Source organism: Myxocyprinus asiaticus, chromosome 23, assembly GCF_019703515.2.
Source record: "Myxocyprinus asiaticus isolate MX2 ecotype Aquarium Trade chromosome 23, UBuf_Myxa_2, whole genome shotgun sequence".
Lineage (NCBI taxonomy): Eukaryota > Metazoa > Chordata > Actinopteri > Cypriniformes > Catostomidae > Myxocyprinus > Myxocyprinus asiaticus.
Window position 1 is genome coordinate 13,602,793 of NC_059366.1, and position 23,577 is coordinate 13,626,369.

The 23,577-nt window shown below is 39.0% G+C and overlaps 1 protein-coding gene across 2 annotated transcripts in view; it reads right to left on the reverse strand.

Annotated features, from left to right (window-relative positions):
• Positions 1-23,577, reverse strand: part of LOC127413491 (Golgi-specific brefeldin A-resistance guanine nucleotide exchange factor 1-like) — a 121,175-nt gene that overhangs the window by 47,077 nt on the left and 50,521 nt on the right. For both annotated transcript variants that reach the window (XM_051650671.1, XM_051650672.1), the window contains exon 4: positions 10,297-10,428. In XM_051650671.1, the coding sequence (XP_051506631.1) occupies positions 10,297-10,428 (132 nt within the window). The remainder of the gene's footprint in view (positions 1-10,296; positions 10,429-23,577) is intronic.

Sequence of the window (23,577 nt, forward strand, 5' to 3'; positions counted from 1 at the left end):
CTTTAAATGGAAGAACTATAGTGTGGGGCTGTGTATCTATGGAATGCTAATTGGGAGTAATGATAATGTCACTCTTCAAGGCAGATTAGTGGAGTCTGAATGAGCATAACCCATCAGTCAGCACACCGCCTTCACATACCTAAAGGTCATTTAATCACACACTCATACGAGTGCATTAATATGTCACGCTCTTCAGGACTGCTCACCTGGGATTAGCACAGCGCTGTGTGTGTGTGTGTGACAGAAAAGAAAAATAAATGTGTGAGAGAAAAAAAATCTCTACTGGGGAAAAGTAAATCTGTACATTTTGCATGCCACTTTGAGGGGGAAAAAAGCAAAAGCATTGCTGTATATGATAAAGTGTTTATCTGAAAGAATACGAAGAGAAAGCTAGATGCAAAAGGCACCAATAACTGATCAAATATTTGTTTGGCTGTTGTTGGAACTGCTTGAGAGCATGTTGTGACTTCATTTGAACTCAAGGAAAGTTTGCACGTGTGCGTGACTGCGATCTCTTATCTTACAGCAAAAGAGGGCCAAGGTTTGAAGAAGCATGGTGCAGGTTGCCATAGCAACCCTTCCAGAGCTTCCTGATGAGATGCTGCCATCATGGGGGATTAGGAGAGTAGCTCTCATTTCATGAATTAGATTCATTTAATTAATCTGTGTATGTCTATTTCTATATAATTCCAAAACAAGAATTAATATAGAAATCTTTATGATTACCTTATGTTAAACATTTAGGTAACACTTTACAATAAGGTTCCATTTGTTAACTTCTAAAGTTACAATGTTAGTTAACATGAACTAACAATGAACAATAGTTGTACAGAATTTATGAATCTTAGTTAATGTTAATTTCAACATAGCAATACATTGGGGGCCTGGGTAGCTCAGCGAGTATTGATGCTGACTACCACCCCATTGGAGTTCGAATCCTGGGTGTTGTAGGGCTTTACCGGTTGTTTAGATCAGTGTTACTATCAGAAATAATTAATAATTATTTCTGTAGTTATTAATTAATATTTAAATTAATTAATTGGATCTAACTCATTAAAACCTCATATGGGACTCCAGTAAATGTAGTGTGCTACGTTTAGGAGCAAGTTTGGTTATTAGCAATAATTAATAATTATCAAAGATAATTATTAATTATTAAAATCAATAGAACATTGATGAGAATCAATGTTAGCTTTTTTTTAATCCTTTAAATCAACAATTATCAAAGATAGTTGTTAATTGTTAACATCGATGAAACATGAATTAAAATTAACACTAGCTTATTGATCATTCAAATTCAATCAAAGATAATTATCAATTATCAAAAATCAATAGAATATTAATAAGGATTAACATTGATGGGGCACCACCCTGAAATCAGGGACTAATAACCGAATATTAAAACAGTCTCAATATTAGATTGTTTTCTTAGGAAAATCGACATCCGAAGAATATCGATTTTCGGGAAAAAAAACAATGAATGAAGGTTTGAATCCGAGCACTGACATCCCGTGAGCATGACACAGGCATATGCAAAACAAACCAAAACACTTCTCTTTGTAATATAAACAAAGTTTATTTATGCAGTAATATCAATTAATAATTAATACAATGCAGTCAATAAACTTCTGACTTACAACTACAAACTAAACAGTGATATGATTAGATATGGAAATAAAATAATCCTATAACACATAAGGTGTGTGTGTATCAGTGTGTGTGTGTGTGTGTCTCAGTGTGGTTAGTGAGAGAGAGAGAGAGAGAGAGAGAGAGAGATTATTAAGTGACAGCCCGAAAGCTGATTTCGCGATAGCTGGAGAGAAAACATCACTCGGAGACGCGGTTTTACGAGCGGGACTCGTAAAAGTCCTGAATTATTTGACTCTTTAATGGATGAACTCAGTTTCTGTTTCACCCGCGATGGCGAAATTGCACAATCCAATTTGGTTGGACCACAATACAGCAAAACAAATTTGTGATAATTAATACCCTGAGTATTAATAATGAGCGGACATGGCGGTCCGTAAACTGTACAAGCAAAAACCTTGAAACATAAGAATAACACACTATAATATTCTATCTCTGCCCAGACGTAAACCTCTTACTTGAATCGCATGAGGACACAGGTAGAATGTGTTTTCCTCCGTCCTTTAACTTTGACCTGGTTCCTTAAGGCTTGTGCGATGACGGGAGGCCGTTTCCTCGCTTTGTCGGCGGGCGGTACGGCTGTTGATTGTCAGCGGGCGGTACGGCTGTTGATTCTCGGCGGGCTGGCGGAGAACTCAGAAATGTCGACTTGATTGAAGATGGAAGAGAAATCTTTCATCTCTTCACTTCTGTAGGCAAACGGATGAAGATGCGAATTGCTCGGCGGTCTCCTTCGGATCCGTTAGAGTGTTCGGTTGAACACAGAGTAATCTCAACTCGTCCAGCGAGATGGAGATTGTATGGCTACAATTTCAAGTCGGACATTACTTCCTTATGCCACGAGGTTGCACCGGAGAGCAGCAAAAGCTACGTCTTTATTCGGTGAACGAAGTCGCTGGAAGCGAATTCTGGACGCATTTCAGAATTATTTGAACTCCTGATGATGCCATGTTTGAGGGACGTTCTGTTGTGTGCCTCATCCAATAGGAGTTGAGCGCTCGATCCTTTAGTGAGCAAGGCTTCATGGATCTGTAGTCTGTTTTGGACTCCCTTTGTTTGATTTTGGCGCGATTTTTATCAGTAAAATTTACGACTTAGAAGGTGGGGGCTTGAGTTATATTTTTATGACTGTTAGGCCTGCCTTTGTCTTCTATCTGAATACATGAGGCCCAACAGTGTGCTGATTGACTCCAGCCAGGTCACCTAAGCAACCAAATTGGCCCGGTTGCTAGGGAGAGTAGAGTCACATAGGGTAACCTCCTCGTGGTCGTGATTAGTGGTTCTCTCTCTCAATGGGGCACGTGGTAAGTTGTGCATGGATCGCGGAGAGTAGCATGAGCCTCCACATGCTATGGGTCTCTGCAGTGTCATGCACAGCAAGCCACGTGATAAGATGCACAGATTGACTGTCTCAGAAGTGGAGGCAACTGTGACTTGTCCTCCGCCACCCAGATTGAGGTGAGTAACCACGCCACCACGAGGGCCTAATAAGTAGTGGGAATGGGGCATTCCAAATTGGGAGAAAAGGTGACAAAAAAAAACAAACAAACAAAAAAACATAGCAAAACATTTTTTTTATTTTTTATCAAAAGTTGTATTTGTTAACATTAGTTAATGCACTATGAACAAACAATGAACAATTGTACTTATATTAACTAACATTAAAGATTATTAAATGCTGTAAAAGTATATTGTTAATTGTTAGTTTATGATTCCTAATGCATTAACTAATGTTAACGAATGGAACCTTATTGTAAGTGTTACCTACATTTGACTATACAGAGGGAGAGAAAAGGTCTGAGTGCACTTGAAAATGCTAATACAGTTTAATACAGTTTTTTTCCCCCATTACAAATTATATTATCAGCATAGCAATTTGAGTGAAAAGTTGAACTGCACTCGAGCTGGCATGATCTTCATAAGTTTGTGCAGAACCTGATGATCCATGTTATACAGTATGATTTAAAAATGTTCCAGAGAGCATCTTGTGTGCTTCAATGAAAGCAAGGAAATCTGACCTTTTGTACAAAGAAGTTAACATGGCCAGTGTTACACATTTACTTATTTACTTAATGACCTAGAAATATTTAGAGTCCTAAATATTTCTTATTCATGTCATAACATATATTTGCTTTAAATACAGTTGTTGAGAATTGGTAATATATGTACCATTTTTAAAGAAAACATGAGTGAGCAGGCAAAACACATTTCTTTATTTCTTATGGGATTCATATTCAACTGTAGGTTATAAAAGAATGGCACAATCATAAAACAAAACATGGCAACAAAGAAAAAAATGAAATGACCCCTGTTCAAAAGTCTGCATACCCTTAGTTCTTAATACTGTGTATTGCCCCCTTTAGCATCAATGACAGCGTGCAGTCTTTTGTAATAGTTGTCTATGAGGCCCCAAATTCTTGCAGGTGGTATAGCTGCCCATTCGTCTTGGCAATATGCCTCCAGGTCATGCAAAGTCTTTGGTCGTCTTGCATGAACCGCAAGTTTGAGATCTCCCCAGAGTGGCTCGATGATATTAAGGTCAGGAGACTGTGATGGCCACTCAAGAACCTTCACCTTTTTCTGCTGTAACTACTGGAGGGTCAACTTGGCCTTGTGCTTAGGATCATTGTCGTGCTGGAAAGTCCAAGAGTGTCCCATGCGCAGCTTTCGTGCAGAAGAATGCAAATTGTCTGCCAGTATTTTCTGATAACATGCTGCATTCATCTTGCCATCAATTTTCACAAGATTCCCCATGCCTTTAGAGCTCACACACCCCCAAAACATCAGTGAGCCACCAACATGCTTCACAGTGGGGATGGTATTCTTTTCACTATAGGCCTTGTTGACCCCTCTCCAAACATAGCGCTTATGGATGTGACCATAAAGCTCTATTTTGGTCTTGTCACTCCAAATTACAGTGTGCCAGAAGCTGTGAGGCGTGTCAAGGTGTTGTCGGGCATATTGTGCTTTTTTGTGGCATTGGCGCAGTAAAGGCTTCTTTCTGGCAACTCGACCATGCAGCTAATTTTTGTTCAAGTATCGTCGTACTGTGCTCCTTGAAACAACCACACCTTCTTTTTCCAGAGCAGCCTGTATTTCTCCTGAGGTTACCTGTGGGTATTTCTTTGTATCCCAAACAATTCTTCTGGCAGTTGTGGCTGAAATCTTTCTTGGTCTACCTGACCTTGGCTTGGTATCAAGCGATCCCCGAATTTTCCACTTCTTAAGTGATTGAACAGTACTGACTGGCATTTTCAAGGCTTTGGATATCTTTTTATATCCTTTTCCATCTTTATAAAGTTCCATTACCTTGTTACGCAGGTCTTTTGACAGTTCTTTTCTGCTCCCCATGGCTCAGTATCTAGCCTGCTCAGTGCATCCATGTGAGAGCTAACAAACTCATTGACTATTTATACACAGACACTACTTGCAATTATAAAAGCCACAGGTGTGGGAAATTAACATTTAATTGCCATTTAAACCTGTGTGTGTCACCCTGTGTGTCTGTAACAAGGCCAAACATTCAAGGGTATGTAAACTTTTGATCAGGGCCATTTGGGTGATTTCTGTTATCTTTATGATTTAAAAAGGAGCCAAACAACTATGTGATGATAAATGGCTTCATATGATCACTATCCTTAAATAAAAGACCGTTTTCAAAATCAATGCCAAATTTTCACAATTTCTGCCAGGGTATGTAAACTTTTGAGCACAACTGTATGTCAAAATCCAAAAAGTTTGTTTAAATTAGATTTTAAATATCAGATTTTCAATGTGAATTCTGTCATTTGAACCCACTGTATGTTGAACTATTTTATCACCTAATTGATTTATTATTTAGTCATAAATGTGAGTTACAGTAAAAAATGGACACAGATCTAAATCCTATCCAATTTCTGGCCCATTGCTCGAGGGGTTGTGCTAGGGGTTTGACCATCTTTATCTCTATGGTTTATAAAACCTGCCTTCACTTGTGCAAACCATACAGCTTCTTGACAAGTGTAATAATAGCATATATTCAACAACTCTTGAGTATTTATGCTAGGAGGAAGAAAAATTAGAGACAGCTAGCATCTGGAGCGTTGTGCTATTTTCACACTGTGGACAGTCATCGGCAGAATCTGGCCTTATTACCCTGATGAGGCAGAGGACAGTCTGTTCTCATCACTACAGCAGCAAAACAAGCTCTCTTGCATCAGTGAGTAGTGATGGGAAGATCGGATAATTTTACTGACTTGAATCTTTGAGTCTCGTTCAGCAAAATGAACTAATCTTTATTCAAGTCATTTAGTTCATTTCGTTCATTTGAGCAGAATGAAATTAAAATGTTATATTTTCAACAGCCAAATCCCCCCCAACACGTCTACTTACGCAAACTTTGATTATAGTCCCAAAAAGGAAAAAATTATAATGCAGCCAAGGACAAATTATGAGAAACAGAAAGATTAGTTCACCTCTGGAATCTTCTTGCCCGAGTCGTTCTTACTACATAGCGTATACGGCTGTCACATGTCAAAAGAACGAACGACTCAGACCAGAAGACTCGAGAGGTGAACTAATCATTTCTGTTTCCTGTACAGCACCTATGCGGTTTCCACGTAACAAACGAACGGAGGTTGCGCAATGCACATGCGCGGCCAACACAAAATGAATGAATCACTCTCTGATACTACTCGTTCTTCTGAGTCACATAAAAGATTAGTTAAAAATGAATGAATACGTTCATGAACGACCCATCACTATCAGTGAGGTATATCCATCAGAAACAGTCGATTGGTTTACTTGCATTTTAAAAGTTTGATTTCAGTAGGACTAAAAAAATGTCATGTGAATGGGGGGCCTGGGTAGCTGGGTAGCTGGAGATCGCTAGTTCGCTAGTTCGAATCCCAGGGCGTGCTGAGTGACTCCAGCCAGGTCTCCTAAGCAACCAAATTGGCCCGGTTGCTAGGGAGGGTAGAGTCACATGGGGTAACCCCCTCGTGATCGCTATAATGTGGTTCGTTCTCGGTGGGGCGCGTGGTGAGTTGTGCGTGGATGCCGCAGTGGATGACGTGAAGCCTCCACACGCGCTATGTCTCCGTGGCAACACGCTCAACAAGCCACGTGATAAGATGCGCGGGTTAACGATCTCAGACGCGGAGGCAACTGGGATTCGTCCTCCGCCACCCGGACTGAGGCGAGTCACTACTACGCGACCATGAGGACTTAAAAAGCACATTGGGAATTGGGCATCCCAAATTGGGAGAAAAAATGTCATGTAAATGCTTTAGTCCTGCAATCATACCAGTCTGATATTCGCGAAGTCAGACTAGATAGTGTGATTGCAGCTCAGCTTCGTGCAGCATGTATACACGTTAATCGGACCACAATTGACTTTGGCATTGCAAGAATTCTACGTTTGAAGTTGATATAGTTGAGATATATAGTTGTTTTTATGCTTGTGTTCTATTTATGCTTCTGTTTAGCTTACTCTGTCTTTTAACAGTTGTTTACTTCTTTGATTTTTGATATTTTAATTGTTTGATAATTACATTTGGATTTTTTTTTCTTTTACCACTGTACAGCACTTTGGTTCAACTTCTGTTGTTTTAAAATGTGCTTTAATAAACCTGACTTAACTTGAAAGAAAGAGGTGACACACAACATTTATTTAACCCTTCCTCAGCTGAAATCCTTACTTCAAATATTAGTTTACGCATTATGCCATGAATACCTGATGCCTACAGACAGATGAAGACTGTAGCTTGACTAAGCAAAAACCTGTAACTAGATTGTAACTGAGCATGTTAACATACTGAGTGACTCTGGACTAGTTTATCAGGACCGCTGAGAACTGGTTTCAGAAATGTGAAAATCTGTCATCAGCGTTTGATTTAAAAATTGTTGGCCTATAAGTGCAATAGGATAAAACAGACAATTAAAGCGACAATTGTTCCTGATTTGACAGTTACCGGGATCAACTTTGGCCTTCTTTTAACTTATTGAATGTGTACAGGTGCATCTCAATAAATTAGAATGTCATGGAAAAGTTCATTTATTTCAGTAATTCAACTCAAATTGTGAAACTCGTGTATTAAATAAATTCAATGCACACAGACTGAAGTAGTTTAAGTCTTTGGTTCTTTTAATTGTGATGATTTTGGCTCACATTTAACAAAAACCCACCAATTCACTATCTCAACAAATTAGAATACATCATAAGACCAATAAAAAAAACATTTTTAGTGAATTGTTGGCCTTCTGGAAAGTATGTTCATTTACTGTATATGTACTCAATACTTGGTAGGGGCTCCTTTTGCTTTAATTACTGCCTCAATTCGGCGTGGCATGGAGGTGATCAGTTTGTGGCACTGCTGAGGTGGTATGGAAGCCCAGGTTTCTTTGACAGTGGCCTTCAGCTCATCTGCATTTTTTGGTCTCTTGTTTCTCATTTTCCTCTTGACAATACCCCATAGATTCTCTATGGGGTTCAGGTCTGGTGAGTTTGCTGGCCAGTCAAGCACACCAACACCATGGTCATTTAACCAACTTTTGGTGCTTTTGGCAGTGTGGGCAGGTGCCAAATCCTGCTGGAAAATGAAATCAGCATCTTTAAAAAGCTGGTCAGCAGAAGGAAGCATGAAGTGCTCCAAAATGTCTTGGTAAACGGGTGCAGTGACTTTGGTTTTCAAAAAACACAATGGACCAACACCAGCAGATGACATTGCACCCCAAATCATCACAGACTGTGGAAACTTAACACTGGACTTCAAGCAACTTGGGCTATGAGCTTCTCCACCCTTCCTCCGGACTCTAGGACCTTGGTTTCCAAATGAAATACAAAACTTGCTCTCATCTGAAAAGAGGACTTTGGACCACTGGGCAACAGTCCAGTTCTTCTTCTCCTTAGCCCAGGTAAGACGCCTCTGACGTTGTCTGTGGTTCAGGAGTGGCTTAACAAGAGGAATACGACAACTGTAGCCAAATTCCTTGACATGTCTGTGTGTGGTGGCTCTTGATGCCTTGACCCCAGCCTCAGTCCATTCCTTGTGAAGTTCACCCAAATTCTTGAATCGATTTTGCTTGACAATCATAAGGCTGCGGTTCTCTCGGCTGGTTGTGCATCTTTTTCTTCCACACTTTTTCCTTCCACTCAACTTTCTGTTAACATGCTTGGATACAGCACTCTGTGAACGGCCAGCTTCTTTGGCAATGAATGTTTGTGGCTTACCCTCCTTGTGAAGGGTGTCAATGATTGTCTTCTGGACAACTGTCAGATCAGCAGTCTTCCCCATGATTGTGTAGCCTAGTGAACCAAACTGAGAGACCATTTTGAAGGCTCAGGAAACCTTTGCAGGTGTTTTGAGTTGATTAGCTGATTGGCATGTCACCATATTCTAATTTGTTGAGATAGTGAATTGGTGGGTTTTTGTTAAATGTGAGCCAAAATCATCACAATTAAAAGAACCAAAGACTTAAACTACTTCAGTCTGTGTGCATTGAATTTATTTAATACACGAGTTTCACAATTTGAGTTGAATTACTGAAATAAATGAACTTTTCCACGACATTCTAATTTATTGAGATGCATCTGTATACTAATTGCAAACAACATTTTATACTAGATTTTTACTAGGGCTGTCAATCGGATACAATTTTTAATACAATTACTTACATGATATGCAGATTAATTAATCACAATTAAAGGCATATCAATATTTGTCGAGAAAGGCCCCAAAATAAAAATAATTCAGTATATAATAATTAAACAATTACAGTATATTTAAATTATTATGAATATAATACATAAAATAAATATAGGCCTAATAATACTGATTATTTAATCGAATTAATCACAATTAATCACATATCGATATTTGTTGAGAAAGGCCCTCAAATAAAAATTATACACTACATAATTTTTAATTAATTATATTAAAATAAGTATAAATATATACAATAAATATAATAATTCATATGATTAAAATTAAATTAAATTTTTGTGGCAGACAAGTACAGAACTGATTAGGCAATTCAAAAAGTGGCTTTAGAAAAACACGTTTTGAGATCCCCTGCATTTGGAGGTTGCGCTTCGTCCAGCTGGGTTTGAACGGTATAGCTGCGTGTTGCCTGTACAGCTGGATTTGCACTTACTGCCCCCTGCTGAAAACATGGTGGTACTTCAAGCTTGAATTACTCCGATTGTAGGTATATTACTTATAATGGTCCGGGGGCATGATTAATTGCATACATTTTTTTTACATGTTATTTTTTATATAATTAATCGCACTGACAGCCCTACTTTTTACAACAAAACAATGTGAGTGGTGCTTGCCTGTGCAAAAGACAATGCCACATAGCTAGGCTGTTCGAAGTCGCTTAAAAGTCATTTTGTTAAGAAAAGTAACAACATACTTTTCCTTAACAAGCTGCTTGATTTTAGGTATCATTATTGTTCGTAGCACAAATGTGTGAAACAAATTACCAGTAGAAGTATACTAAAGGTTAAGGGTATTGAAAACCCCATAACCCAAATATGAGCAATAATAACACTGGTGCGTGCAATAGCAAGCACCACTAAATATGTTTGATGAGGCTTCATGATGACCTGGTGGAATAAAATAACTGATTTTCAAAAGTCAGTTTCTCTAAGACATCATTTAAACTTACCTATAAGGCCATAAGACAAGAACTTGTTAACGGAGGTGAGAGCAAGGCCTGTGATTGGTCCACTTGTGTCCTCTGAGCGGACCACCTCCAGGAAAGGTCTAAGGAACTCATTGGGCACCACTTCAGAAAGATCTGGAAAGACAAAAGATAAGTCACAAGGTCAGAGGAGAGCCTACATTCATAAACAATGAGAACAAATGAGGTATTTTTTCTTTACTTATTTTAGTGTGTATGAAAATTTACATAATTGTTAAGATAAAAACCACCTCATAAATCATTGACAGAGTCAGCATTACATATACTGTGTCACAAATGACAAAATGATCAGTGCATGTTCCTGTGAAAAAGATGCAATGGGAAAGAAAGAGAGAGTCGGGGAGCGAGTTAAGCAAGGGCTGTTTCCTATTCACCTTGGTAGAGCTGGGTATCTTATTACAACTCAGTTTCCAAAAGCTCTTTTTAAAGCAGCTGTGTAGGATGTAGGATTTAACATTAATGAAAATGACTGAAATCGCTGGGGTGGTTGGGCTCTGCTGCTAGTTTGCTGGAGCAACAGTTGCTGGGAAAATTAAAGCCTATCTTTCATCATACGTGTTTCCTACAGGATTTTGTTATTTTAGCCACTTATTTTTACTATTCTATCCAACATATTATTGTTTTTTATTATTATTATTGTTTAAATATCATTACAACATAACTCTGTTGAAGATATGAAGTTGTCATATGAACAAACAGTCAGTAAATTGACTGCTTCAAGATTCAGAAACCTTACAAATATTTAACATTGCTTTCAAAAAGTAAATGTGACAGTCACTGTTTATGATTTATTTCAAATTAGACAAAATATCCCATGGATTAGTAAATGAGAGAGCCATCTAAGGAGATTCAGTAAGGAAGTGAGATGTTTTACTGATTCAGTCCATGATTTAGGGGTGGGCGATATAAGCAAAATTTGATTTAATGTCTTCCATCACGTATTTGTTTTGGATTTGGTCTTCCATTAAATAATGGAAATGTTTTTTGTGCGACTATATACTAGACATAAAAATATGGTTGACAAAAGGTTTTATTTAATAACTACTGTTGTAAATTACTCGATGGACACAATTTGCTACCATACAGTGGCATTTTGCATAACCGCAATCTTCTTCTTAGCGTGTGCATTGCGTACCAAGCCATTAGACCGCTTCTTCATCAGCAACTTGATATAGAGCTAGGCTAGGCTCCATCAGATCTTGTCAGAAAGCAATCATTAACAATGTGGGACATGGTCTGTATAGCACCGCAGCTGCAGTTTGGAACTGTGGCTTGCCCCCAGCGAACCAGTTTGGCCTATAGTGCACGCTAAATCGGTCCTGAACCAACCAGGGTCGATGTGCTGCCAACCTTGTTTGCCCATGGGCAAGCCAAGGATCCAAACTGCAGCTGCGGTGCTACAGAGCATGTCCCCACATCAATGATTGCTTTCTGTCAAGATCTGATGGAAATGTAACAATGATAGAAACTATACTGGAAAATTTCTATCAGTTGACACATTTATACCAGTAGCCTATATCACTTTAACAAGTATATCGCCCACCCCTATTTAGGCCGATGAATCCAGTGTTTGATTCAGAATGATTCACAAATCATTTCAACTGATTCATTAAAAAGAACCGCAACTAATCAAGCAATGTTGCATGTGGTCAGTGAGGACAACAGGAAATAAAGAGTTGTGTTGACTACTTATTGTCAGTTATTTCATAGTGCCCAGTCATTTTTCTCACAACTCAGCTAAAATATATCTATATTTTGCTGTCATTGCAGATTCAGCAGCAGCACAGCGCCACTCCTGAATAGCTGTGCAGGAAACACTGCATCATACTAAATAAAGACTAAACATGCTTAAATTGCAGTTAAAAGAAAAAGAAAACATTACATTTTGATCAGCACTGTATGTTCCACAAAATAATTTCTGATGAAAAATGTACCCCCACATGCACGAGGCCTGCAGCTCAGAGTTTATTGATGAGCTCTTATAAGAAATAAGTCAGAGTCCACCACACAAAAAGCCTTAATCTAACAGATCCAACAAAACACAGCTGCAGTCGAGGATGCAACACACTTCATTATCTCCGCAGAGCTCTTTATTTGTGGATGGGAAAGCACCTCGGGCCAATCCACCCGGGCTCAGGGAAAAGCCCCACTGAGAACGGCAGCCGGGAGGGGGGCGAAGGGTTACAAAATACAAACCAGGTAAAATAACAAAGGAAAAATTAGTGGAGTCACGAAAACCTGCTGCGAGTGTCGAGCTCAGGCTCTGCTCGCCATAGCAATACTGCTAGGATTAGGGCTCCCTCGAACAGCTTCTCTGACGCAAAAAAAAACAACTTGTGACTTCAAAGCCCAAGACGAGCCTCAGCCAATTTTACAGAGCGCACATATGACCGCCGAGTATTAGCTTGTGATATCTAATATGCCTGTGGCTTGTTTGGAGATAATATATAAAATAATTTGAAAATTTCCACACTTTGTCTTATCCGTGGCCAGGTTGCTTCTAGACTCGCTTCCAAAAGCAAATCTTCTGTTGCAAACTTTCTTTGGAGAACTTGATGTTTTCTTTGTATTCCCCAGGGGGGAAAGCTCCATAATACTCAGTTTCTTCAGTGAAAACTCTTTGACAGTGCTGCAGTATCTGATAATAAGGGTCTCAAGTGCTTACCACTTAACCTGAGTTCACGAAAAACAAAAAAATTCAAGGCCGCAGAAGAATAACAAAAAGTTACTTTGAAATCTATTTGAAGAAACATTTGAAAACACAGGACAAAATAACTAACCATTTCATCAACCCCAGAAACTTTTAAAGGGGGGGTTAGAGTATATTACTTTACAGTGAAAGTGGGAGTCTGGAGTGTGGGGGGGTGGATGAAGGGTGAAGGATCTCAAATGAATCTGTCAATAGAGGCTAATAAAGTCTTCATCAGAGGCAATCACCCCGTAAGTGCCACCTTTACTGCAGCTAGTCTCTCAGATTGGAGAACTCAATTGTATTGTATTGATCTGGCCGGCCATTGGCAAGCAGAGGCATTTCATCAGCGGTCTGTCTCCTCTCCATCCCCTCACGTGCACCAATCTTCTTAAATAAAAGCTAAATATGACTCTGTACTTTAGAGCAATCTCCAGGGCCACACAGGGAAATAAAGAAATTGAGGTGTTGAACAACGATGGTGAGACAATCACATAGTAACTAAGATGACCTCTGTGTGACATTGCCAAAAATAAAAAAGGGATTAAAGTCAGTCACCCATCCATGTATGCTCCGGCTAAGGGTTTCGAGTCTCGAAGAATGTGCATGTCCTTGAAGAACATGCTCTGAGAATTGAGCAACAGCACGACTCCAAACAATCAAGTCATTTTTATTTGTATAGCGCTTTTCACAACACACATCATTTCAAAGCAGCTTTACAGAAAATCATACTTTAACAGAAAATTAAACTATAATATATATAAAGTCTTAGAGTCATCACTGTGTAATTGCAAATTTGGTATAAAAAGAAATAATTAAATAGTTAAATAATAATTGTATTTAGAACCCCAGTGAGCAAGCCGTAGGCGATTGTAGCAAGGAACACAAAACTCCATTAGATGTTGGTTAATGGAGAAAAATAACCTTGGGAGAAAGCAGGCTCACTGTGGGGGCCAGTTCCCCTCTGGCTAAACAGCATGAATATAATGCCAATATTAGTTATTTGTGTGCAGTGCAAATCATGGTTTAAAGTTTGTAAACTAAGCAAGCGTTAAGGGCCAGTGTTTTTGTATGCAAAGATTTTGTATGAACTATAAGATTAATGACTAATGTCTTTGAATTCCATCCTGGATTAACTGCAGAATTTCACATAGATTTATTGTCCTTTGTTAGTTGGCTGATGATGTCTTTTGTTGCCAATTAATTGATGGTCTATGTATTCCATTTCAAGAGTGTAGTCCATCAGTAAACAAAGGTGATGCAAGCAGAGATCAATGAGGTGCATCGCAGTTCAACCGGCAGGTCGTTTCGGTGAGGTTCGGTGGGGTCCATCATAAGTCCAAGGTTCAGGCAGTGGCATATGAAGTATCCATTGTCTTACAGTTGGTGTTGGCATCAGTTCATCCTCTGAAGTCCATCGTAAAAGACTGTTGTGATGTCTGGCTAGCACCGGTTGTAGTTTGTCGTCATCACTCAGCAACACGTAGCAGTGGAGTCCGACTCCAAGCAGGAACGGAGCTGGATCTGGCAGTCTCTGGTAACCTTGTGATATGAATCCCGAGGTTGAAACAAGGAAACAAATAAAATAACATTAGCACTGATGCTATTCAATTTATTGCAGAGTTATAGATTATGAGAAATGTTTCTGGTTCCAGCAGACCTATCTAAAGCAGCCTAATTTTGAGTTGATGGATAAATTAGGTGTTTGCCTGGCTAAATAGATGAGTCTTTAGTCTACACTTAAACTGAGCGAGTGTGTCTGCATCCCGAACAGTGTTAGGGAGACTATTCCATAGTTTTGGAGCCAAATAGGAAAAGGATGTACCTCCTTTTGTGGATTTTGATATTCTAGGAACTATTAACGGGCCAGAATTTTGTGATCGTAATGAATGTGATGGAATATAGTGTGACAGAAGTCACTTAAGTACTGTGTAGACCATTCAAAGCTTTCTATGTTGTTATCAAAAGTTTAAATGAATACGAAATTTAACAGGTAGCCAGTGTAATGATGATAAAATTGGGCTAATATGATCATATTTCTTGGTTCTAGTCAACACTATAGCAGCTGCATTTTGAACCAATTGAAGTTTATTTATTGAACCTGCAGTACATCCTCCCAGTAATGCATTACAATAATCCAGTCTCGGGGCCTGGGTAGCTCAGTGGTAAAAATATGCTGGCTACCACCCCTGGAGTTCGCTAGTTCGAATCCCAGGGTGTGCTGAGTGACTCCAGCCATGTCTCCTAAGCAACCAAATTGGCCCGGTTGCTAGGGAGGGTAGAGTCACATGGGGTAACCTCCTCGTGGTCGCTATAATGTGGTTCGTTCTCGGTGGGGCGCATGGTGAATTGAGCGTGGTTGCCGTGGTGGGTGGCGTGAAGCCTTCACACGTGCTATGTCTCCGTGGCAACGCGCTCAACAAGCCACGTGATAAGATGCGCGGGTTGACTGTCTCAGACGTGGAGGCAACTGGGATTCATCCTCCGCCACCCGGACTGAGGCGAATCACTATGTGACCACGAGGACTTAGAGCGCATTGGGAATTGGGCATTCCAAATTGGGAGAAAAAGGGGAAAAATCCCCCCCCAAAAAACAAAAAAAACAATAATCCAGTCTCGAGGTCATGAACGCATTAATTTGTTTTCGGCATCAGCAAAAGAGAGCATGTGTCGTATTTCTGAGGTGGAAGAATGCTGTTCAACAAACATTGGAAATTTGATTTTCAAAGGACAGTCTGGTATCAAATATAACACCTAAGTTCTTTGCTGTAGAAGACAACGTAACAGTACATCCATTGAGAGTCAAATTATATTTTAGCGGCTTATTTTTAGAGGTTTTTGGTCTAATAATTACTACCTCTGTTTTGTCGGAATTGAGAAGAAGGAAATTTCTGGCCATCCAATCTATGAATTCATTGATACACTCTGCTAATTTGGAGAATTGTGAAATTTCATCTGGTTTAGAAGAAATATAAAGTTGGGTATCGTCGGCATAACAGTGGAAACTTATTCCATATTTCCTGATAATGTCTCCCAAGGGAAGCATTTATAAGGAGAAAAGCAGAGGCCCTAAAACTGATCCCTGTGGCACCCCATATTTAACTTTTGTTTGATTTGACAATTCTTCGTTTACACATACAAAAAGGTAGCAGTCTGATAAATAGGACCTGAACCATGCTAATGCAAGTCCACTAATGCTAACATAATTCTCCAGCCTATTCAAGAGAATGTTGTGATCTATCGTGTCGAAGGCAGAACTATCTAAAAGCACTAGAAGAGAAATGCAGCCACGATCAGGTGATAAGAGCAAGTCATTTGTAACTCTGATTAAGTGCAGTCTCTGTACTGTGATGGGGCCTAAATCCTGACTGAAATTGTTCATATATTTCATTTCTCTGTAGTAGGGGTGTAACGGTATGACATTTTCACGGTATGATAACCATCACAAAAATTACCACGGTATTACGGTATTGAGGTGCATTGATGATATTATTAGCAGTTTAATATTTGGTTATGAAATATGTCTGATAAATATATTTCAGTTATAACCAATTCTTGAACTTTATTTTGGATTTCTTCAACATTAATCCTTAAACTTTTGATCTTGAACATCAGGACACTCTTAATCTGACAAGGTAAAAAAAAGTGAGAAAAAGAAATTCACAAACAGGTAAAACAAGAAAAACTTTTAAAATATATATTTTTGCAACATGTACAGTTGTCAGATGATTATAACAAAAAAATATTTTGTTATTGTTATTTTATAATTTATGAAATTGAATTGTAAAGATTTATAATTATTAGTGCTTAGGTTAACACTTCAGATATGCATTTGTATGCTGTAATTTGTTGCATTTGTGATTTGGTTTAATTCTAAACAGTACCTACTGAAAAAAATATATTATTCATTTGCAGTTTATTTATTAGCATTTTGTCCAATACTGTAAATTTCCTGCATGCATATTGTCAATGTCAATTTCCTGAACACCAAAAGCCATGCACTTTGTAAACCCTATTTAGTACTAGGTTTTACAAGTAAAACATATTAATAGTATCAAACACATCGTTGGCCTACTGTTGCACCGCACTCAAGCAAATGAACAAACAGTTGGCACATTGTAATGTTGAACAAGTGCTTAAAACTGTTTGCTGCATTTGTGAATGTGACAAAGTCACTACAGTCATTACAAATCATGTAAAACTACACTGAATCTGGTATTTTTGTGAAACAGGGGCTATAATTTATTATCCTGTATACTGTATTTCTACTTACACCATCTCTGCAAATTCCGTGGGATGGTGCTCACAGAGATGGTGCTTAAGGTTTGAAGTGTTTCCCATCTGAATCAATCCTTTTTTGCGACAACCTTTACAGACTGGGTAACCATCAATGCCACTTTGGCTGCGGAAATAAAGGTTCAGGCTCTGACATGCCTGTATGATGCGCTCGTAATGCACTCATGCTGTGCTCCGCTTGTGCAGCACTTCTGATGTGCTCTTGACGTGCTGCACTCGCGACACCTGCATGTCACCTATAAAATTGAGTGACAGTCAAATGTAACATGAGGAAGGCGCAATTAAAAGATTTATTTTATCTCGCCAAGTTTATATGATGCTGTAAATGTTGCAGATTCCGTCTTAATTCAAAAATAAAAAGATAACCGTCCCTTTTAAAACCGAGGTATATTGTGAAACCTTGAAACTGTTACATCCCTACTCTGTAGAAATGAACATAGTTGGGAGGACACTATCTTTTCAAGTATTTTCGACAGTTGGTAGATTTGAAATCGGTCAGTAATTTGCCAATTCTCTAGGATCAAGCTATGGCTTCTTAATAAGCAGTTTGATAACTGATAACTGCTTTGATAACATGTCCTAAGGATAGCGAGGATTTAATAATATTAAGAAGAGGTCCTGAAGATTACTGGGAATACCTCTTTCAAGAGCTTAGTTGGTATTGGATCTAACATACATGTTGTGGCTTTTGATTTTTTGATAAGTTATGTTAGCTCTTCATGACCTATGACAGTGAAGGATTGAATTTGCTCATGAGCAAAAATATGAGACACTGTTTTCTGAGGTGCTGTGATAGTTGATTACATAGTTCTAATTTTATTTCTGATTATTTCAATTTTATCAGTAAAGAAATTCATGAAGTCATTACTATCGTGCTGCGACAGAATATCTGGTTCAGTTGATGCTTTATTCCTAACCAATTTAGCCACAGTACTGAATAAACACCTAGGACTGTTGTGGTTATTTTCTATGAGTTTGCTAAAATATGCTGACCTGGCAGCTTTTAGTGCCTGTCTGTAGCTAAAGACACTATCCTTCCATGCACCGCGCATTACCTCTTATTTTGTATTCTTCCACTTGCGCTCAATTTTCTGAGCTGCTCTCTTGAGAGCATGAGTGTGGTTATTGTGCCACGGTGTGAGACATTTTTCTTTAATTTTCCTTTTTTTTCCCTTTTCTTCCCAATTTGGAATGTCCAGTTCCCAATGCGCTCTAAGTCCTCGTGGTGGCGTAGTAACTCACCTCAATCCGGGTGGCGGAGGACGAATCTCGGTTGCCTTCGTGTCTGAGACCATCAATCCGCGCATCGTCACGTGGCTTGTTGAGCACGTTACCGCGTAGACATAGCGCGTGTGGAGGCTTCATACTATTCTCCGCAGCATCCACGCACAAATCACCATGCATCCCACGAGAGCAAGAACCACATTACAGCGACCACGAGGAGGTTACCCCATGTGACTCTACCCTCCTTAGCAACCGGGCCAATTTGGTTGCTTAGGAGACCTGGCTGGAGTCACTCAGAACGCCCTGGATTTGAACTCGTGACTCCAGGGGTGGTAGTCTTTCTTTAATTTTCTTTAATCGAAGGGGGGCGACACTATCAAGAGTGCTAGAGAAGACTGCATTTATATTTTCTGTTATTTCATCAAGTTCTACCTGAACGATAGCATGGTGTAGATTGAGTGACATTAGCTGATCGCAACAAACAAGAGACGAGGTAATGATCTGAGATGTCATCGCTCTGCAGTACAATTTCTATAGTATCAACATCAACACCATATGACTAAATTTAATCTAGCATATGATTATGGTGATGAGTTGGTCCTGTCACATTTTGTCTGACTGCAAGAGAGTTGAGAATATCGATAAATGCTAATCTCAGTGTATCATTTTCATTATCTATGTGAATGTTGAATTCACCAACAATTAAAGCACTATCTACAGTAACGACTAGATCTGATAGAAAATTTGCAAATTCACCAAGGAAATCAGAATATGGCCCGGGTGATCTATATACTGTAGCAAGGGCAAAAGATGACAGAGATTTTTCATTTATTTCTGACTGTGTCACATTAAGCATTATTACTTCAAAAGACTTAAACTTATACCCTGTCCTCTGAGTAACACCAAAAACTTCACTGTAAATTGTAGCAACACCTCTTCCTCGACCCTTCAGACGAGGCTCATGTTTATAACAATAACCTGGTGGAGTAGATTCATTTAAACTAATATATTCATCCGGTTTCAAAGTCAGGTTTCAGTCAAACAGAGCACATCCAAACTATGATCTGTAATCATTTCATTTACAATTAGTGCTTTGTTTGAAAGAGATCTAATGTTTAGTAGCACTACCTTTATATGATGTTTATCTTCAAAAATCTTTTTTTAAAGTTTGACCTTAAAATTCTAAATGGGAGACACAGTCTCTATATGATATCTAGGTGATACAGTCTCTATGTGTTGTAGTTTATGTGACCGGTGTGACATCTCAAGGCAGCTAGCAGATGTTCGGATTAACAAGTTTGTCTGCTTCCTGACCTGGGCCCCAGTTAGTCAAATACTATCACTATTAAGACTATGAAACAAATTACTAGAGAGGAGAGCGGCACCTTCCCTGAAGGGATGGAGTTCCTCTCTCTTTAGCAGGTCAGGTCTACCCAAAAAACTCTTCCCATTGTCTATAAATCCTATGCCATTCTCCGAACACCACTCAGACATCCAGCCATTCAGTGACACTAATCTACTATAAACCTCGTCGCCACAATGAGCAGTGAGGGGGCCAGAGCATATTACAGTGTCTAACATAGTTATTGAAAGTTCACACACCTCTTTAACATTATCTTTAGTGATCTCCGACTGGCGAACAAGACATTGTTAGTGCTGACATGAATAACAATTTAATAAAATCTATGTTTAGCATTAGCCAGCACTTGAAAATGTAATCTGATGTCAGACGCCCGAGCCACCAAAACGCAATTAACAATAGCAGCTGGAGTCTCTATTTCCATGTTCCTTACAATAGAATCACCAATTATTAGGGCTCTTTCATCATTATTCTCAGTGGGTGCATCACTGAGCGGGAAGAATTGATTGGAAACCCTAACAGGAATGGGAGAGTGGTGTCGTTTTGCTGAGCAAGTATGCTACCAAGACGTCACCCAAAACACCCTGCTGCAGGGGCTCTACAGCCGGAACCAAAGTGTGTGTGTGGCACGCTGTACTACCTGCATTCGAAACAGTATCTAACGGCTTCTATTTCTCACTGACCTCCACTAGCGTTCGGATGCGTGTCTCTAACTCATTAACCTTCTCCGTTATCCTGACTAATTCCTTACATTTATCACATGTGAATCCCTCACTGTTGACGGAAGAAGCTATAGTAAACATGTGGCATGCAATGCAGGAAGAAATAACATGAGCGGATGTCATGACTTACCACAATTGTTTGTTGTGTTGTTATGGTTGTTCTTGAGCAGTGACGGTTTGAGATCGATGTGGTTTGATATGGTTCCTGATCAGCATATATTTGAGATTGATTCAATAATCCATTTAAAATAAAGAGTCTAGATGCACGCAGTCAAGATGCGAGATATAGACAAGTGGAAAAAAAAGAAAAGAAAAAAGAGAGAAACAGCTGCGTGATGCTAAGCAATGCTAAGAAGGCTAGCAAGCTACAAACACAGACTCGTGCAGCCTGCTGGCAGCAACCGGAACAGCAATCTCCCTTAAGATTCAATTGTGCCTCTACATAACTAGCAGAGGTATGGTTGGAAAAAATAGAGGCAGACCATGGCTCTCTTTAATGATAACTAGTGCTTTATAATGCACTGCTGTTAAACATAATTAACAAATGTTATTGTATTTGAAGTATAGGCCACCAGAGTGAGAACTGGGGTGCATTTTGCTGTCCGTTCTGTTTTACTTGGCGCAGGTCCAAACACTGATGAGTGGACAGAGTCTGGTTTAATAGCAAGCCTGTGCAGCCGAGTGTGGCTGGGACCTTTGCAAATAGCCCCAGACCCTCTGGCCCCTGGGAGAACCTCAGGAGAAGACTCAGACGGTGCACATAACACATGCACATCAATTGGCATTGGTGCAGAAAGAAAGGGCTTAAAACAAAGGACACAGTTTTAGCGGTTGTGGGTCTGAGACTTGAATGCAGCAGAACAGTATATTAAAATTGTAACAAATAGGTTCAGACTCATCCTAAGCAGGATCAAATCGGTATTTCAATGGCACAGAGCTTAAAATGATAGATAATTTTAAGATAATTGACTGTATATTTTGCAAAGTTGTGAGATTTAACACTATTTTTAATTCAAGGTGGCCATGTGTGTCACAAATGATGCACTATGTACTCCACCACCTAGTGTAGTATTGTTCTAAATGGAACACTCACTTTTGTTTTAATACACAGAAGCATTCACTGTTTTTCAGTGTAAACATTGTACTCGCACTATTTTCACAAAAAAAAATTGATTTTGGGATTTGGAATGCACGACTTAGGATGTACCTTAGGACTGGGCAGTACGACAAAATGTACCGTGCATCAGTAGAAATGTGTCAACCGGTGGATATTTTTCTTTTACATTTAAAAATGTTTACAAGACTTTTTGTAGGCAGGACTGTTTTATGTTATTTATAGTACATGTGAGAACAATGAAGAAGCATAGATTAATGTGAAAATACAGAGCTGGAGGTGCCCCAAACAAGTAAAGATGAAGAAAAACTTCACAAACTGAATTTAAGTCATTTACCGTTAACCATTTTAGTTTTAGTACTGTGCAAAAGTTTTAGGCACAAAAATGTTGTTTAGTGAGAATGTTTTCAAAAATAAATGCCATTAATAGATTTTACTTATCAATTAAGGTCATACAGTCCAGTAAACATAAAAAAGCCTAAATCAATATTTGGTGTGACCACCTTTGCCTTCAATTCTCCAATTCTCCTATATACACAATACATCGTTTTTCAAGGTTGTTGACAAATAGGTTGTTCCAAGCATCTTGGAGAACTTGCCACAGTTCTTCAATGAATTTAGTCTTTCAATTGCTTATTTCTCTTCATGTAATCCCAGACTGCCTTAATGATGTTGAGATCTAGGCTCTGTGAGGGCTATACCATCTGTTGCAGGTCTACTTGTTAACTTCTATTTAATTTTATTTGCAAAGGTTACGTTGAAATCTATAATTTATATTTCCTATTGAATCACTAAAGCAGAAATTATTAATTGACCTTCTTAAGATCTTATTTTTTTAAACAGTACGGTGTATATACAGTTGTGCTCAAATGTTTGCATACCCTTGGAGAATTGGTAATATATGTACCATTTTTAAAGAAAACACGAATTTCTTATGGGATTCATATTCAACTGTAGGTTATAACAGAATGGCACAATCATAAAACAAAACATGGCAACAAAGAAAAAAATGAAATGACCCCTGTTCAAATGTCTGCATACCCTTAGTTCTTAATACTGTGTATTGCCCCCTTTAGCATCAATGACATGCAGTGCAGTCTTTTGTAATAGTTGTCAATGAGGCCCCAAATTCTTGCAGGTGGTATAGCTGCCCATTCATCTTGGCAAAATGCCTCCAGGTCATGCAAAGTCTTTGGTCATCTTGCATGAACCGCACGTTTGAGACCTCCCCAGAGTGGCTCGATGATATTAAGGTAAGGAGACTGTGATGGCCACTCGAGAACCTTCACCGTTTTCTGCTGTAACCACTGGAGGGTCAACTTGGCCTTGTGCTTAGGGTCACTGTTGTGCTGGAAAGTCCAAGAGTGTCCCATGCGCAGCTTTCGTGCAGAAGAATGCAAACTGTCTGCCAGTATTTTCTGATAACAAGCTGCATTCATCTTGCCATCAATTTTCACAAGAGCTGGTGCCTTTAGAGCTCACACACCCTCAAATCATCAGTGAGCCACCACCATGCTTCACAGTGGGGATGGTATTCTTTTCACTTTAGGCCTTGTTGACCCCTCTCCAAACATAGTTTACTGTGCCTTTAAGCAGCTTGGAAAATTCCAGAAAATGATGTCAAGCTTTTAGGCAATTAGCAAATTAGCTTCTGATAGGCTAATTGGCTAATCGGAGTCAATTGGAGGTGTACCTGTGTATGTATTGTAAGGCCTACCTTCAAACTCAATGCTTCTTTGCTTGACATCATGGAAAAATCAAAAGAAATCAGCCAAGACCTCAGAAAAAAAAGATTATGGACATCCACAAGTCTGGATCATCCTTGGGAGCAATTTCTAAA